General features: G+C 36.9%; 2 protein-coding genes across 4 annotated transcripts; both read right to left on the bottom strand.

Moving 5' to 3' along the window:
* Positions 1-1,755: 1,755 nt before the first annotated feature.
* On the bottom strand, positions 1,756-5,944 carry LOC110879911 (patellin-3-like). 3 transcript variants are annotated; one of them, XM_035974622.1, is made up of 5 exons: positions 5,805-5,944; positions 4,771-5,497; positions 3,550-4,569; positions 3,269-3,419; positions 1,756-2,137 (listed from the first exon to the last, which is right to left on the bottom strand). In XM_035974622.1, exons 3-5 carry the CDS (start codon positions 3,615-3,617, stop codon positions 1,904-1,906), a joined length of 453 nt encoding a protein of 150 aa, XP_035830515.1. In that variant the 5' UTR covers positions 3,618-4,569; positions 4,771-5,497; positions 5,805-5,944; the 3' UTR covers positions 1,756-1,903. The 3 variants fall into 3 exon arrangements, with proteins under 3 accessions (XP_035830515.1, XP_035830516.1, XP_021984149.1); XM_035974623.1 differs by lacking the exons at positions 4,771-5,497; positions 5,805-5,944 and having other exon boundaries at positions 3,550-4,071; positions 4,378-4,423; positions 4,499-4,730; XM_022128457.2 differs by lacking the exons at positions 4,771-5,497; positions 5,805-5,944 and having other exon boundaries at positions 3,550-4,071; positions 4,499-4,730.
* Positions 5,945-5,993: 49 nt separating this feature from the next.
* Positions 5,994-8,204, bottom strand: LOC110879910 (acetolactate synthase 2, chloroplastic). The gene has a single exon (XM_022128455.2). The coding sequence runs from the start codon at positions 8,137-8,139 to the stop codon at positions 6,199-6,201; it is 1,941 nt and encodes a 646-aa protein (XP_021984147.1). The 5' UTR covers positions 8,140-8,204; the 3' UTR covers positions 5,994-6,198.
* Between the last annotated feature and the right edge of the window lie 10,850 nt (positions 8,205-19,054).

Here is a 19,054-nt window from a genome sequence, read left to right as displayed (position 1 = left end):
TAGCTGAGGCTCATGTTCAAGCAATGCAATGCAATTTGATGAAGTAGACCTTGAAATCCACAGTGCACCTGCATCACTTGAAGAAGCAGCTGATAGACGATTAATATGTGAGGCAAAAGGAGACTATGAATCAGCCTTAGAACATCTTGTACTCGCCAACAGACAAGATAATGAAGTTGCTGCAATAGATCTCAGCATAGGCGGCAACATCTATTTATCACTCTCCCGTTTTCTCTTATCAAAAACCACTTACTGTCTTCAAAGCCTTAACCACCCTGCAGTCGCCTCTGTTTTCGTCCGCCTTGCTGACCTGTACTACAAGCTACGCAAATCAACATCTTATTGCGAAAACGCCCTTAGAATATACGCGAAACCCGTCCCTGGAACAACCCCAGAAGACATCGCTAGTGGAATGACGGAAATCTCAGCAATTTATGAATCTTTCAACGAACCCGAGGAGACATTAAAGCTGTTACAAAAGTCGATGAAACTTCTGGAGGATAAGCCAGGTCAGCAGAGTACAATCGCAGGTGTGGGGGTGTCATGGTAGGAAGATATGAAGAAGCAAGAGGCGCCTTCGAAAGCGCTGTTGCTAAACTTAGGCCTAGCGGAGAAAGAAAATCAGCGTTTTTTGGTGTCGTTTTGAACCAGATTGTGTCCAGCTGCTCAAAATAGATGAAGCTGCCAAGTTGTTTGAGGAAGCACGGGAGATTCTGGAACAGGAGTGTGGTCCAAGACCCCCTTGGAGTATACAGTAATCTTGCAGCCACATCCCACCGGGCTCTGAGACATAGAGACTGTTTGTAGCATACAACCCAGCTGTGATAACTCCGTGCATTACGCTGATGATAATAAACATCTGTTCCAAACCCATGTGGCGACGTGACAGGCATTTTTAGGCTTCTCATTACAACTGGACAGAAAGTGACAGATGACATAAACAACACCTAACAATTCAAGAACCCACAAAATGCATTTTCAATGAACTAACCATTTACCCGCGCGATGCAGCAGGAGTGGCGATTTACAATAGGATACTTGTTTACCGTTAGTTTATCAGTCGTCTCGTGATATATTGTATAGTACTGAAGTTAGTTTTCTTATTCCTGATATGTTGGCACTTGTTGTTCTGTTAGTTTATCGATTCTTTGATGATATACTTTTATTTATTTAAATGAGTAGCTTTTATATATACAACATTGATATCCTTAAAAAAAGTATCAATACAACATGAGTTTTAAAAACCATAAATTTCAAATATTAAGTGCTTAAACACTAATAGCAGCTCCAACAAAAGAATAAATTGCAAGTTTAAGTCAAAGTTCAAATTCAAGTCAACAGTTTTTAGTTAAAGCCTATTGTATATAAAATCTAAACCATGCTCAATGAAAGTTTGATTTGTAACCTTAATTGCCCAATAGGACAGATAAAAATCAAACGCATCAACCACCGCTTTTTGTTGGACGCATCAACCTCGCTATAGCTGCGCTCGCTTTAATAACTATGCAGAAGATTATGAACTAACCTAAAGATTAAATGCGCGAGACGCACTCAGATGGAAAACCCACGGCGACGGCTATAATTTACAATGCGGTATTCGTTTTTCGTTAGTTTATCAATCATCTCGTGATATATTGTATTGTACGTCTGTTAGTTTCTTATCGTAACATTGGTATAGTCTATATCTATGATAATATATAGTTATACCATGTGAGATGTGGATATCGCTTTAGCTTGTATTGTTTACTTAAAAAGATCCATAAAGAGCCTATACTTAGTTACCACTGCCAATAATTGAGTTGTTTAACAAAACATATGCCAAATTTGTTCTATGTTCCAGTAGCTAATTTATATGCAAAATAAGCATAAAACAATACGCAAAAGTAACTATTATAACTTCACATCAACTTAGAATTGGTAGTGTTTTCTTCTTTGGAGTCGGGTTGTCGATGGTGAGAAGTATTTTACCAAGCTCCTTGATCTTAAAACTCTGGCTTATAACCGGTTCATCGATTGCTATCATCTTTTTCGGTTTTTGTATGTTAATGGTGTAATTAGTTTCATCATTCGACACATATTCCACATTGTAGCTCACTTCCCACCCCACTACTCTTAGATCCCACACGATCGTGCATTTCTGTAATAAAATCGACAACTCATGATAAATAACAATGCATTTCAACGATATTTACAACACATTCCATGATGAGGAAAGTTATGTACACACATGGTCCTTATGGTTGACCAAAACTTTGGATTTGGTCCATGTGGTTTGCACTTTGTTACACATTTAGTCCTCAACTTTTACCAAAATTACATAAATGGTCCTTGTGGTTTGCACTTTGTAACGCATTTAGTCCCTAACTTAGAGAACCTTTTAAAACCTTTAGATTTGTTAGCTGGGAACTAAATGTGTTACAAAATGCAAACCACAGGGACCATTTGTGTACTTTTGAAAAGCTACAGACCAAATCCAAAATTTTAGTTAACCAAAGGGACCATCCATGACCTTTACTCCTAACAGAAATAACTGACCTGTTTAATTAAACAATGGTTCAGTTTTGATTCTTTTTTTTAACCAAAATGTTCGGTTTAAGGGGGAAAACCTGAACGATTTAACCGGCGTCCTATTTTGAGTTTATGCAAAAAAGTATTAGGCTAATATGTTATATTAGACCATTATTTTACTTGTAAAATATTGTTGTATTTTTATTGCGGTATTTTTTTTATTAATTTCATCACAGCATTGGCCCCAAGTAGACATCTAAAAAAAACTGGTTTTAGAATCAAAAACGGTTTTTTTTAAAAACCAATTTCAACCCAATTCGACCCAGCGGTTTGTAACTGGTTCGTATTCTCGATCTTTGAAACCGGCTTTAAAAGGGAACCGGCCGTAAAAAAACGGTTTAAATCAGTTTTTTGTCCAAAACCGGTTTATAAACCGAAATCGGTTTGAACCCTGGAAACTGGTTTTCCCACAACAACAAAGAAACCAGTTCGGTTAAAAAAGTCAGGTTCGTTTTGAAAAAAAAAATATCGGTTTGTACACCTCTGGTCCCAAGCCCAATAAAATTTGTTCAAAACTGATTAACTGAAAAAACTGTTCCATAACCGCATTAACCGGACAAACCTTAAACCAAAACCAATAGGTGTTCGACTGTCCGTTTACAAACAACCATATAGGCTTTGGGTTCGTTTTGGGTCATAACGGACCGATATTCACCCGTGACGTCCTACAAGATTACAAAATGTTTGTTTCCATATTTACCTCATTTACGATAATCTCCAGAGGTTGTTTGGTTGCCGGTTTAACAGTAACAACCGCAGCTGGATCATCAATCGTAAATTCTGGATTGCAATCACAATAATCTACACTCAGCCCGCCGTACTGAATCGGAACATGCTCTGGACCCACATATCTATGAGAAAAAAGTCAACAAATTTACCAAATTGTAAACTCGAAAGTCAAAATCGAAAACGGCAGTAAAGATATCCCAATTTACAAACTTATGACAATATATTTCAGAGAAATTAAAAGAGTGAACATACTTGAAAAGGGTTTCAACGGTTTTTGTTGGGCTGGCAAACACAAACTTGCTCTTAGTCCTTTGAGTCATGAACGGACTGACTCATCATCGAATAAAAAGCTAAATACCACCATGGAACTTGCTCTTAGTCCTTTGAGTCATGAACAGATCCCCCGAATTTTTCGCTTAGTAGTGTCCGGTATGTAGTTTTCGTATAGAATTTTTAGGTATATACGTTTTCGACCCCCCGGTCGGAAATCTCAAGCTTCGCCACTGTAGGCGAAAGGTTCATGTACGCAAGGCGTTGCTCTATGTACAACCAAAAGTTGCATTACCCTTATTATCTCTTTTACATATCACCCTTTACAACAATTAAACCATTCATTTAGTCAATTCTACATATCACCCTCCTCCAGTACCTAAATTTGACTGATCATGACCCACATGTACATGAACCGCTGCCTGCCTCAAGGCCCTGAGGCACGCTTTTTAAAAACCTAGAGCATTGCATTCTCTATGCTTCAAGATTTGAGTTATTTCTATTCTGTATGTTAAACAAGCATACCATATATCAATAACCGACTAAAAGCCCAATTCTTGTTATCAATCAAAAACAAAAAAAAAAAAAAAAGTCTTTAAAATCATTGATCAAAGTAATGCCTTCTAATTACTTTATACACCAAGAAAGATTTAAATTCTCTGACTTCTAAATGTTTCAAGATTCGAATATTGTCTATAATTTATTTTCAACAAACATAGATCAATAAGCCCGTATCTTTTTGTCAATTTAGGATTCAAGTTACCACTCAAACAGCAAATAAATTCTAAAACCGTCAATCAAAGTTCTAACCTCTAATAATCTTCATGTTTCAAGATTCTTCAAACTTTTCAACATTCTACGATAACCAAGCATATCATAGAAGATCAATAACCAACAAAAAAAAACATCCAAAAACACATAATAAACTCACCGGCTTTGCTACATACAAACTCAGGATAATTATCCTGCAAGGCCTGCTTCGTAGCCACCAGACCCATTAACCTGCTTAAAAAAAGTAACACTAAGTCCTCCTGATTGTTCAGATCCCTGCAATAGTTAAACTCAACCACAACAAGGCTAAACTTATTTGCGAATGCAAAAATCGAAACTCACAATACTTAAATTTGCAAGAAGCACATATGAATGGTCTTCACATTGCAAATACATCAATATTTTATTACCGAAACTCGAAAACATAATTACCTTCAGAAGGCTCTTTTGATAGAAGAGGCAGAACACACGCCAAGCCTTATATGTAGAGGCTCTTTCTCTCGTTGTGCTGTCGGCAAGATCTTAGAATCATCAGTGTGTGTGTGTGTTCAACATTTCAAAATTTGGTGAACTAAGTTCTTTACGCTTTCTAGTTTCAGTGTGTTGAACTTAGAATACTGATCCTGGCTTGCCAACTTATTCGTTCTTGTGTTTCTTCATAGTGTAAGTAAGTTGTCAACATCTGAAATGAAAAGGTTAATAATAATACTTGGTATGTGAATTATGAAATTAGGTAGATAGATTTATACATCCGTATGCTGGCTGCAATATCACAAAAATACAACTTATATAAAAAAAAAAAACACAGTCACATGCACTTTGACCCACTACTACTCACTCTTGCTAATCTTTTAAAACCATGACCAATTTCACATATAAGTTCAATGCCTACATCTGTATAATAAAAAGAAACTTAGGAAGTTTATTGACTTATACAAAGTCCAATACCATACCATACTGGCATATTGAGATGATACGATAATAGGATTGAATCTTGATGGCTGGCTGTTGTGGTTCAAATTGTCCCTTCAAGATCTTTAGGAAGCTCAGTGGCTGCTGCATTCGTTGTCACCACAACTGATTCAGCTGCAACCCTCATTGCATTGGCTAGAACCATTCGACATCTTCCAGAGGTTACTCGCATCCTCATCCACAATCCCTGCAGATTACAAAACCACAGTCTATATATAAATAACGGCTCAGCTTAGCTACGCATTTCGGGTTGCGGAACTACAACGAAAAACCTACACAATGATACCATTGCTGAATATCATTGGAAAAAATGACAATGAAAATATATTTTCTCGAGTATTGTATTTGAAGATTTATCAGAAGACCCTAGTTCACCACAGACAAAGTACTGGCAATTTTCACACTAATATTCGTTTTGACTCTGCAAAGAATAATAAATATTTAAACGAAACAATACATATGATATCATCCAAACTCCTATACGATTAACTAACCTCCAGTTCTTCAAGAGATAAACACAATTGGACTCTTCAGAATCTGCGATTGCGTGAAACGACCTAAAACATCTCCCTTCACAACTGTAATAGTCGTCAAAAAACCATCAGTTGAAAATCATTTTTTAATTTTTTTCTTAAGGAAATGAAGACGTGAAGTAAAAAAGTAGTGACAACTAACAATTCAAGAACCCACAAAATGCATTTTCAATGAATTATTATTCTGTTGGAATTACAGAAAACAACAAACAAACGTTATCACTCACTAATATAAACATAGCTCTTGTCTTCAATATAACAACCATAAAGCAAAAGATAAAACTTGGCGGAATCTATTAAACGAAACATTTATAAACTGATCCAAACTAAATTACACAACCCGCGACTTTGGACCTCAATATTTCATTCTGCCATCACCCTCGGTGATCACATCCGAGAAACCTCCCCCAGCCGGGATCATGGGCAACACGTGTTCTTGATGTGGAACAATGACATCCAACAAGTAAGGCCCCGGTGTATCCAACATCTTCTGAATAGCCGCTCGTAGATCCCCCTTTCGGGTTACTCTCGCAGCTGGAATATCACAAGCTTCAGCAAACTTCAACATGTTCGGGAATATTTCCGACTCTTTTGACGGGTTTCCTAAGTAGGTATGAGCCCGATTCGCCTTGTAAAACCGATCCTCCCACTGAACCACCATACCCAAATGCTGGTTGTTAAGTAATAAAATCTTAACCGGCAGATTTTCAACACGGATTGTGGCTAACTCTTGAACGTTCATCATAAAGCTTCCATCACCGTCGATATCAACTACTACCGCATCGGGTCTTGCAACGGCCGCCCCGATAGCAGCGGGCAGCCCGAAACCCATTGCCCCTAGCCCGCCCGACGTCAGCCATTGTCTCGGTTTGTTGTATTTGTAAAACTGGGCAGCCCACATCTGATGCTGCCCGACACCGGTGCTAATAATTGCATTCCCACCCGTTAACTCATCGAGCACATGAATAGCATACTGTGGAGGAATCGCTTCGCCAAACGTTTTAAAGCTCAACGGGAATTTCACTTTTTGTTCATCTAATTCCTTCCTCCAATTTGAAAAATCAAGAGAATTTTTCTCCTCCAAAATCTTGTTCAAACCCTGTAACGCGACCTTGATATCCCCACAAATCGACACATGAGGCTGTTTATTCTTCCCAATTTCAGCCGGATCAATATCAATATGAACAATCTTCGCCCTACTAGCAAACGCCTCAAGCTTCCCCGTCACACGATCATCAAACCGCACACCAAACGCAAGCAACAAATCACTCTTATCAACCGCATAATTCGCATAAACCGTGCCATGCATCCCAAGCATATGAAGCGACAAATCACTCGAAGCCGGGTACGCTCCAAGCCCCATCAAAGTACTCGCAACCGGAATCCCCGTAAGCTCCACAAACCGCCTCAACTCGTCATCCGAATTCAAACACCCACCACCCACATACAAAACGGGCCTCTTTGCTTCCCCCACCAACCTAACAATCTGTTCCAAATGCCCATCATATTGAGGCTTCGGCATTCTAGACAAATAACCCGGTAACCTCATCGGTTCATCCCATTTCGGCACCACTAACTGTTGCTGTATATCCTTAGGTACATCTATCAAAACTGGGCCGGGTCGACCCGAACTCGCAAGATAAAAAGCCTCCCTAACAATTCTGGGAATATCCTCAACATCCAACACAAGATAATTATGTTTAGTAATCGAACGTGTTACCTCAACAATTGGGGTTTCTTGAAACGCATCGGTTCCGATCATTCTCCGGGGAACTTGACCGGTGATTGCCACCATGGGGACACTGTCTAACAGCGCGTCAGCAAGACCACTAACTAGGTTTGTAGCTCCGGGACCGGAAGTGGCGATACAGACGCCGGGAACACCGGAGGCACGTGCGTAGCCTTCGGCGGCGAACACGCCGCCCTGTTCGTGACGGGGGAGGACATTGCGGATGGTGTTTGAGCGCGTGAGAGCTTGGTGGATCTCCATTGACGCGCCGCCGGGGTAGGCGAAGACGTCGGTGACACCTTCCCGTTCTAGAGCTTCCACGAGCACGTCTGCGCCTTTTCTCGGTTGATCTGGCGCGTACCGGGAGACGAATGGCGGTGGGTGAATGGTGGTGGCACCGGTGGTGGTGGTGGAGTCGGAGAGGACGTTGGAGATGTGGAGGCGGTGGCGTTTGTGGGAAGTGGAGGTGATGGAGAATGCGAAGTGGGGTGGTAGTGCGACGGCGGCGGCGGAAGATGGCGGTGGTTTGGCGGTGATGGAAGGGTGGGGAGGATGTATGGCGGCCATTGTTGAATGTCTGTTTAGGGTTGGTATTTGCTTGTATTATGGTTATAAAAGGAGTCCAGTGATTCAAACATGTGGTTGTGTTTGTTTTAAATTATTACAATCTATATATATTAATAAAGGAGATGATTTGGGCTATTTGTCTTTGAATGGTGAAGCCATTTTGATGACATGGCAACCATTTGTTTAGTGAACCTTCATTTTGGGTGGGAAAATCTATACTTCTTCATAAACCATTCATTACACGCGGGATCCGATTAATAGTTGGGTCGGATTCATTCTTTCTCGAACAAACCGACATACAATATGGATCTTATATAAACTTCTTATCAATTATTGAACCCTAATTTTTCTTTCTTCACTTTGTTTGCGAACGGTGCTCCTCTCTTCTAAATCCATATCCGATTTACATCTTTTGGTGTCGAATCTGTTCAAAATTCATCGGTAAATCTACTTGATTAATCTTAATACTCTTTATTTATGTTATAAGATCATATATCCAGTTTTTTTATCTTTAAATCTAAACCGGCAGATGTTAATCATTTATGTTTTATAATTTGTTTTGTAGATTGTTCTACACAATCATCAGGTATGTAATGAAACTTTGATACTTGCTTATTGTTTTATGTGTATTCGGATTTTTTTGATTTATTTTCGTTTATTTTGTATTTTTTATGTTCCTTCTTGATGCTTAGAAACCCTAAATCCCATTATCAAAATACTGAAGACGATAATACTTAAAACTGACCAATATTTCAACAATCGAAGTTAAATGTATTCTTTATATGTTTATAGTTTATATCAATTTTGAATTATGCAAAACCCATTTGCCAGACGCTAATGTTTATTGTTGTTACTTTTTTATACATAATTGCAGATAATCCTATAGCCGGTGATCCTTTTAGATGATGAATCTGTCAACAATAGTAGGTAAATTTACTGTTTATTGTCTTTTAGATCTTATGTTTCTTTTTGGTGATAACCCTTTCGGCAGATCTTACTTTTTAATGTTGATGATAATTCTTTTTGTAAAAAATACAGTTTTTTTTGTTTATTTTTCTTTATTTTTTGGAACTTTTTTGCTGTTGTATATTTGTTTGTGTTAATACTAATCCAATGTTTTTGAAAAGATGTTGTCTTTATTTTTTTATATTTTAAAAAGTCTACTTATTATTGAATGTGTTTCTAAAAATAAATTGTTTTTCAATTTTTTCAAAACGTCTACTTATTATTGTTGGTAATATTCATTGTTTTCTTATAAATACATTGCCTTTTTTAGTTTTTAATAAACGTTAATATATTAATTCAGGTATCGACCCCTTGCATAACACTCCTTCATTTCTAAAGTTAATAGATGAAGATTTCCCGATTTTTTTGGTACGTTTATTGTTATTCTAATGTTTTATAATTATATATATTATGTAAACTGATAATTTATTCGCTTTTTTAAACTCATAGGAAATACCTAATGACTTTGCATCAATGGTTTGGGGAGACCACCCACCTTACAAAGATTCAGTTAAGATTGTTGATGGTGACAATATATGGTTTGTAAGAGTAAAAAAAACTGATGTTGGCCCTGTTCTTGCTGATGGATTCACCAAATTGGTTAGGGATACTTCTGTTAGAAAAGATGACTATCTTATATTTCAGACTTATGGACCAACCTCATTTTTTTTAATGGTCTTTAAATCATGTGTTCATAAAAACATGTTCATATCCAAGATCAACCCTCACGAAGATGTTATTGTAAGTAGTATCTTATAATATTTGTATGTTGAATAATTTGTTATGTCTGTATACTGCTATTTAATGTAATTTTTAATACTAATTATCACATCATATGCAGGTAATGGCAGATGAGTTTTGGAGGCAATTTTATGGAAAGACGTTCAAAGGTGGTCAATCAACTCTGTATTTAGGAGATAGGTTTTGGAACGTTAACATGGACGGATTAACTGACAGCTGTGTTTTTACTCATGGATGTTCGGAGATGATAAACGAACTTGCCTTAGACAGGAGATCTACCTTTGTTTTCTCACTGCATGGAAATAAAATCTTCGAGCTTTCAGTATTTAATCATCAAACCGGTACTCAAATTCAGAACAACAGGGTTGAGTTAGTAGTTTTGGACGACCCAATCTATGTTGACGATTGTGATGAATTTGCTTTCGAGGTTAGAATTATAAAAGTAGAGTATTGTTTACTTATGAAGTAGATCTTAGAATTACATAATTCATTTAACACATTGTTATTTGTTAATTTTATATTTAGTCCGCACATAAGGAGGATTGTATTGATGCTAGAACTTACATTGAAGAAGGTGTTGTTGTGGAAAGTGAAGATGTAAAAGCTTATTTGGCAAGTTTTGAAGATATGTTCAATGTAATTCTGTATATTATAAGGAAATTAATTAACTTATTTTATAAATATTTTTATGATGTATTTTCACACTTATTTTCTTCATTCTTAATTATATAGGATCAAGACGATGCCAAGTTTGATACCTTTTTCTCATCTCTACTTGAAATGGAAGACCTTAAGAAGAAGGTACTTTTGGTTACATGTTTCATTTATTTTTTAAATAATAATTGTTACTATTTTGTTAAACAAAAAATTATTTTGATATGTAGTTCAAAGAGAATTGGGATTCAAAAACTGAAGGCAAAGGCAAATCAAGTGTTGTTTGTGATGTAGATTCAACTATGAAGGTTTGTGTTAATTTAACAAATTGTAATTTTTTTTAAATTTTTATAATTATTATCCCTTTATTTATTCGTTTCCGAATGTTAATGTTATATCTTTTGTACGATGACCTGAAGGCGAAAACTGTTGTTAATGAAGATATATCTTTAAAGGTTGTATTTGTCTTACTTAAACTATTATTTGTTAATTTGACTGAATTTGTTTATATTATTTTGAAATTTATGTTTTGCTTTTTTCAGGACAAAAGCATGAGTGACCCGAAGGCGAAAACTGTTGTTAATGTCAATGAAGATATATCTTTAAAGGTTGTATTTGTCTTACTTAAACTATTATTTGTTAATTTGACTGAATTTGTTTATATTATTTTGAAATTTATGTTTTGCTTTTTTCAGGACAAAAGCATGAGTGACATGGATCTCGACAGCTTTTTGATACCAAAAAATGTTATGGTTTATGAACCGAGTCTGTGCTCCACAGTTGTTTCTGATGTGAGTTATGTTGAAAGTCTTATTTATTCCAAATAGTTAGTCACTTATGTATTTATTTACCTGTATAGGCCATTACGAACAATACAGTTGATGTTCGTCAATCTGTTTTGCCGCGAAAGATGAAGGTATAGTATCATATATGCATTTTTTTTCTTTGAAAATGTTATCTTAAAAGACAAACTAATTTTTTTTTTTTGACTTATTAGGCCCCTAAGAAATGTAAGGCAGTTATCATTCAGTCACATAAGTCTGTAATTGCTCATCGTACCCGTTCAAAGTTTGGAAACAAAAAAGAAGCTGTTGTTGATAAGGTCACGGCTGCTAAAAGCGTACCTGTTTGCCGTAAACGTTCTAATTTGAAAACGATGCAAACAGTTTCATTCATTGAATTCACGAAAGTAGCAGAAAATCGATTGGTATGTGTTTGAAAGTTATTAAATTTTTTGTTATTTCATATATTGCTAATAATTATATGTTACAGATTAATTTGAAATTTTTCTTTTTTATTATGTATTCAGCGTTTACCGTGTGCTGTTTCGGATCATTTGTGTCTTTCTGTTGACAACCTGCATGAAGTTTCTGTAAAAAACCTTAGATGTGAGGTAACAAACATCAAGACTTTAGCGGAAAAGGATGGTGATGTTTACAGGTATGGTTTTTCCAAGTGGTCGAGATTCTTGAAATCAAATCAAATACCCATTGGCGCTACTCTTTTCTTTAAATATGTGAAGTCTTCTCAGCTTTTGATGTTGACCAAAGTTGTTCACAAGACTACAAAGAAAAGAGGCCGTGCGTGACTGTTTGCAATTGTGGTCGTTAGTTTGGACTTTAGATGTTTTAGCAACATGTTGGTTATTACTTAATAGTAGCTTCATAATGTTTTGGAAGTCAGATGTTAGATATGTTCTCCTTTGGACAGTTAGTACTTAAAACAAGTGTATTTTGTAAGAAATTTAGCAACCCGTTTTGAATTGTTATTATGGTTGTGGTTTATAAACTTTATATGGTTTGCTTAAGCAATATGACATATTTATTTGACTGTTTTTTAGTTTGGTTTTAAATAATGTTTGTTCATGTTTTTTATTTAATTACATTACTTATTTTAGTAATCTACTCATATGATGTAGATTAAAATCATTATTGCAAAGATGTGTTTACTTTAACCGGTAGTATTTATACCTTTATATGATTGTTTTATTCAAATATTTCGGAAATTTGTTAATCATTTAAGGTAATTAAACAAATTTCTATATTTTTGATTTTATTTTAATATTGATTTTTTTTCTAGGTTTTAATTATTATATTGTTTTATTAGTTTAACTAGGTTAGAACCCCGTGTATTACACGGGTTGAATAAATGTAATTTTATATATTAAATAATAAAAACTTATATCTTTATGAACATTGTATATTGTACGGGTTAAATAAATGTAATTTTATATATGAAATAATAAAAAAGTTATATCTTTAAAAACCATGTGTATTACACAGATTAAATAAATGTAATTTTGTATACTAAATACTAAAAACATCATATCTTTAAAATAAACTGTGTATAATCGGGTTGAATAAACTACGAAATAATAAAAAATTACATCCTTAAAAACCTCGTATATTACCCGTGTTGAATAGATATAAAAAATAGTTATATCTTTAAAAACCATGTGTATTGCATAGATTAAATAAATGTATTTTTGTATATTAAATACTAAAAACGTCGTATCTTTAAAAAACCCGTATATAGTCGGGTTGAAAAATCTACCAAATAATAAAAATTATATCCAAAATAAATGTAATTTTGTATATTAAATACTAAAAACGTCGTATCTTTAAAAAAACCCTTGTATAGTCGGGTTGAAAAATCTATCAAATAATAAAAAAAATTATATCCTTAAAAACCTCGCGTTTTACTCGAGTTGAATAAACATAATTTTGTATACCAAATAATAACATTTAATATTAATTTATTATTTATATATTTAACATAAGATAAGTTGTAACACCTCGAAAATTCCTGTCCATTAGAATAAAGACACGTGTCATGTGTGACAGACGTGTCAGAGAAACCGGATTAAATAAAAAGATGTGTGTTAGGATTTCCAATAAAAAGGGTGTCATGTTATTTAAAATACCTCTGAACGACACGTTATTAAATCACCTCTGAGCGACCCAAAATTTTTATAAATCTCAAGATCCTTAAATCAATTAATGATCATCTCATATGATAACCGGTTGCACTCAAATAAATAAAGTTGCATCTTTATCAAGGACTTTGGAATTATAGGTTGTTACTACTTCTAATCTAAATGAAATTCTTGTAAATAAGAATAAATATAGTTAATTATTCCTTGGTCAAACTTCTATGAGAATCCAAGACTCATTCTTGGAAATCTCCGTCAAATTTTCAAGGCCCTCACAAGTTGAATTGAATGGGGAACATGTAAGAGCAAGTTAGACATGCAATGGCTGGTCAAGATGGCCCACAAACTGAAAAGAATAGGCATGTTTCGGAGTTAGTTGAATGCATGGTCAAGACTTAAAAGTTCACAAGTTTTTGTCCTCTGGCCATCGGTTACGGACCACAAAGCCTTAGGCTTACGGTCCGTAAGGAGGGCACCTGAACCTGTTTCAGTAAGGTCGGTTACGGACCGTAACCCCTTTAGCTTACGGTCCGCAAGAGGTCCTTACGGACCGTAAGGCCTCAAGCTTACGGTCCGTAAGACTGTCGCTGGCAGCAGCTTTTGGACAGCTGCCTGTTTAACCTGTTTAACCGACTTAAAATGTAACATTTCGAATCTATGGGCTTGCTAGGCAGTTTTTAGGCCTTTAGGGACACCTGGGATCATCTCCTAACTACCCTAGACTATCTTGGCAAGATCCTAAGGCTCCTAGTTCACTATATAAGGGACTTGAGTGTGATCATTTGGCACTTGCTCACTTGGAACATTGGTTCAAGACTCTCTGGAGCTTCCCTGGTCAGCAACCCATTTTCTTAGGCTCCATAATCCTTCTTAGGACTCTTGTAAGTGTCCTTAACCTCCTTTAATCCATTCTAACTTAGTTAATTAAGTAAAAGTCAAACCGTCGTAATTAAGGTTTGACTTCGTGATTAATCATAATGTGCTCTGTCAAATCACGAATTAAAGGTACCTTTAGGAAGGTAATTAAGTGGGTAACAAATCCTTAAAAGGGTGTTTCCAGATTCCCACTCTAAGCATGTCAATTGTCGAGTCAAAGTTAATCATAAAAAGTCAACAGAATGCTTAATTTCAAATTAATGCATAATTAGCAATGTAGGTTGCATGTAACCTGTTTGAACATTAATATAACTTGGTAATAAGTATAAGAACATGTTCCAACATGTTCAACTCGACAATTTTCTGTTTAGACCCGGTGCGGAACCGAAAGTCGCATAGTTTGACTTTCGCTTTGACTTTCAGTTCTGACCCGTTTTAGTTAAGATTGCCTTAGAGCTTCTTTTGGACCTAATAACATGTTAGTATATCCTCCTGTGGTTATACAACGTGGTTCATTAGATATCTTGTTCGTATGCATGTTTCCGTTAAATGCCCATATGTTGACCGTTATGCCCAAATGTCCAAAAATCATGATTTTTGAAAATGTATAAGGGTAGATACCTTAGTTACTAAATTATAAACTTGTCCCCAAAATTTGACATCAGTTTGAAGTCTAGAATAAGAGTTATGCTCATTAGCGTAATTAGAAGCTTCTTAGTAAATAATTAGCGTAATTAACGCATAGCCTATTTAAACTTAGATTTTATACCAAAACCTTATACCCACTGTTATGTAATAATATTTTGGGAATTTTAAAGATTTTTATTTATTTTTAGGCTGAGCATAACTTGAGGTTTTAAGTATAATTCGGCTTATGCCGGTTTTGCCCTTTTCGGCCATAGAATGAGTTTTACAAAACCTTTTGACCCCAAACTTTTTCCTACTGATTTATTATGCTAAATATAATATTTTGAGCCTTCTGGAATTATAAAAATATCAGCTTTTCTTTTAAAACCCGGAAATGGCTCCAAATCGCCTTTTTAGGCATTTTTACGACATAGTATATGACAAAACTAGTTTTTATATAAAAGGTCTAATACCTACTGATATATTTAGTAGAATTTCATATTATAACAGTAAACTAGAGATGAAAACTCAGATTGCCCGTTTTTATCTTTTTAGCTTATATAAAATTACCAAAATGCCCTTATGAGGCGTAATTGGTGTTTAAAATCATTTGGGGCATAATGGGACATACCTTACTGATATTACAACATATTTGGTACATATCATCTCAGGAAACTTGCATAGGACTTATATGGTTACTCGTTACGCACTTTCGCGTTCGATCGGCTTATGTGACTAGTTCACGCGTATTAGCCGAAACGGGTCAAATCATATCATCTTAGTCTCTAAATCCAGAATGTGTTTAGTTTACCTATGTAATGCAAGTATCCAAGCTTGTTGGGTCTAAGTCACATTCCGTCCCGGTTTTCGCATTCCTCGCGATTAAACCATATTTATTCTCCGAAACTAACCGGTCTAAGCTTAGGCTATGTTAAAAGACCCGTTAGGATTCTAATAGGTTATATTAAACCTTCGTTCCAGAATAGGAGCCCAGTAAAAGACACTTGCATTTTTGCTTTTGTGGTTTATACTTGCTCAGGTAAATACTTTTAACTTATTTTCCCTTATACGGGCTTGGGGGTACGGTATATAAAATACCGCTTGGTCGGGCAATTGACCCCAACTCATTAGTAGTTGGGTATTATCAATGTGACCCGTTTGAAAACTTGGTTTTGTTTGTTTTTACGCCTTTGGCATCATTTTTGGCCACGACCTTGACACCCGGGTGTAGGCGTACACCCGGTACTATGTCCATTATTAATGTATAAACGTTGGCTTCCCGCCGCGGACTTATACTAAGTGGTGTGTCAATTAACCTTAAACCCGACACGACTCGGGCGACTGAACGCACAACAAACATGTAAATCTTTTACAAGTTTAACTTTGATTAATTATTCCCAAGTTATAAAATGTTTTGTGCCTTGAGCATTTAAATCAATTTTTAAAACCTTTTTAAAATGAGTCAGTTAAATTGTATTTACCAGTGTAAACTGACGTATTTTCCCCAAAAAGATTAAGTGCAGGTGCTATACGTAATAGGCTGGTCTCTCCTTAGCATCATAGAGTCTCGCAAGCTTTGGGATGCATGTATCTGTTGAACAATTTTTCTCTTTTTATTCCGATCCGCCTGTGGATCTATTTCGACTACTTGTAATACTTTAATATTACATTTGATGGTTGAAATAAATCTATTTCTTTTGCTTCCGCTGTGCATTATAATTTGTGTTGTTTGACTATGATGATATCAACTACGTCACGATACTCCCCCACCGGGCCCACCGGTGACACGTGGAAATTCGGGGTGTGACAGGTTGGTATCAGAGCCAACACTGAGTGAATTAAACACCAGCCTTTTGTGTTTAATCTCAGTGCACAAATTGCACATTCTTCGAGTTCCGAGTCTAGACATCGAACATAGGACAAACTCTGTTTTGTTTTATTTTGAGTCTTTTATAATTATATTGTTGTTGTTATCTAAATGTTGTATGCAGGTCATCATGCCACCAATATTTCTCCGCGGTCGAGGCAAGGGACCCGTCACGGGTCATGATCACGAAGCCGGGCCTTCGCACCGGCGAACCCCATCCATTACTATGAGCACCAGCCCGCAAGAGCCATGGAGGCTCTATATTGAACCCGGGAGACGGTCAGTTTCCCTCAGCTCTTCACCTTCTTACCAACACTCCTTTGGGCCCCAATCGGAAAACGAGCCCAACCATCAACCATCAGCCTTTATACCTCTGCAGAGATCCAACTCTCACCACTCCTTTGGTGACCCAACCCCAACCTTCCAGAGCCGGTTCAATCCGGCCAACGTTTTTCCAGAACCCGTGGGTTTTAACCCACTTGGACCGGAAGACCACTTATCTGGGAATAACGATATGGACGAGGATACTGACCCTATGGAGCCTGCTACGGGGACGCCCAACCACCCGATAGAGATCTCTGACGGATCATCTTTCTACGGATCGCCTTATCGTGGTCCAGACAGCTACGAGGAGAGGTTCCGAAACATCGACTGGTATTTTACCCCCTCACACCACTCGTCCCCCTACCAGCAGCAACAACAGCAGCAGTAACAGCAACAGGATCCTTCTCAGGATTCTCGTTTCGTGGCAGTTACCCCACCACCACCACCACCAGTGGAACAGCAGCCGCCTCCGGAGCCACCGAGGCGGAGGAGGTCGAACGCACGGATGTCCGTGCGAGGGGGTGTCCGTATCAGCACACCCCAACCATCAAGTGGCAGCCATTATCCGCCACTTCAGGAGGAAGAAGAAGAACCACAATTGGGGGGTCCATCAAGCCCCATTCCAGAAATCAACTCAGTACCTGTGGCACCACCGTTGGGTTTCGATAACCCAATCCCTGCTTACGCCGGTTCAGCGGCGTATAACCCCTTCGAGCAGCCGGCGCATACCCACTACAACTACAACTACGCTAGTGTGGATCCATATCAGGAGGCATGGGATTACAACGCTAGTCACCCAGAGGGGCCTTATGGTGGCTTATGGACTACTAGCTACCCGACTTTTGGGTACCAGCATCCGCCACCTCCTCCACCGGTGTACCAGCCGCCACAGCCACAGATAATTCCTCCAGAACGCCAGCAAGAAGTCCTTGAGAGACTAGACCGTTGTGAACGGGAAATTCAGACTGAGCGCAGACACAACAGAGGATTCTTCAAAGGACTATCAGATCTGATCAAGGGAAAGTCCAAAAGGAGGGACTATTGAAGATCCTTGTTATTTTTAGTTAGTTGTAATTCAGTCCCTGCGTGGACTTTTGCTTCAGTATTCAGCTCCTGCGTGAGCTTGTTATTTTGTACTCTGCTCCTGCGTGAGCATGTTGGGTTAGTTAACCCCTGCGTGGGTTTGTTCTTGAATTCGCCCCTGCGTGGGCATTTGTTTTTGTAGAAGTCCCGTTTGGGCAAATGTTGTACTTGTTTAAGACAATTTATGGGATGGTTTAATTAAGTTTTCATTTTGATTAATTATCTGCATGAAATATGAAAAAAATTAATGAAAATTTAAAAAGATCTGCCATTATATTAAATTTGGTAAAATCTAAAGAGAACCAAGACCTAGCCTTTTGGTTACAAAACAAGGCCAAGATGGTAGTTCCATAATTAGGTTAAGATCCATAAATTAACATCTCAATTTAGGACTGTTCTGCGTTGATTATTAGAGAATCTTGGAGGTAAAACCTAGCCTTTGTGTTATTGCAAACCTGGCCAAGATGGTACAACCCACACAATAGATTCCAATTACTAACATCTGTTAGTATATTAATGATTTTGGCAAATTGTGAATCAGTAAAGTCACACTGGCCATCTCTCATAAAGGGTTAATTTTAAATTCCCTTAATTATTCAACCACTTCTTTGAAGTGAAGTGCCTGTGGGCAATAATTAAATGTCCTTCGTGGCTAAGGACAGTGGTAGCTTATGACTCCCTGTTATTAAATGGAAATGAACTATGATTCAACCTAACACACCTAGATACTATCAAATCTTAATTATTTATTTTAACTGTCCTTGTGACTAGGCCTTGTGTGCCAATAATAAAGTATCATAGGATAA

The sequence above is a fragment of the Helianthus annuus genome, chromosome 6 (assembly GCF_002127325.2).
Source record: "Helianthus annuus cultivar XRQ/B chromosome 6, HanXRQr2.0-SUNRISE, whole genome shotgun sequence".
NCBI classification, from domain to species: Eukaryota; Viridiplantae; Streptophyta; class Magnoliopsida; order Asterales; family Asteraceae; genus Helianthus; species Helianthus annuus.
This window is presented reverse-complemented; position numbering and strand designations above follow the sequence as displayed.

Bases quoted from the DNA above. Each gene is read 5' to 3' on its own strand.
- LOC110879911 (XM_035974622.1), bottom strand. From the start codon at position 3,617: ATGACTCAAAGGACTAAGAGCAAGTTTGTGTTTGCCAGCCCAACAAAA. The intron at 3,420-3,549 runs GTATGTTCACTC...TTTTTCTCATAG, and splicing joins ACCGTTGAAACCCTTTTCAA to ATATGTGGGTCCAGAGCATG. The intron at 2,138-3,268 runs GTAAATATGGAA...ATTTTATTACAG, and splicing joins TGGAGATTATCGTAAATGAG to AAATGCACGATCGTGTGGGA.
- LOC110879910 (XM_022128455.2), bottom strand. From the start codon at position 8,139: ATGGCCGCCATACATCCTCCCCACCCTTCCATCACCGCCAAACCACCG.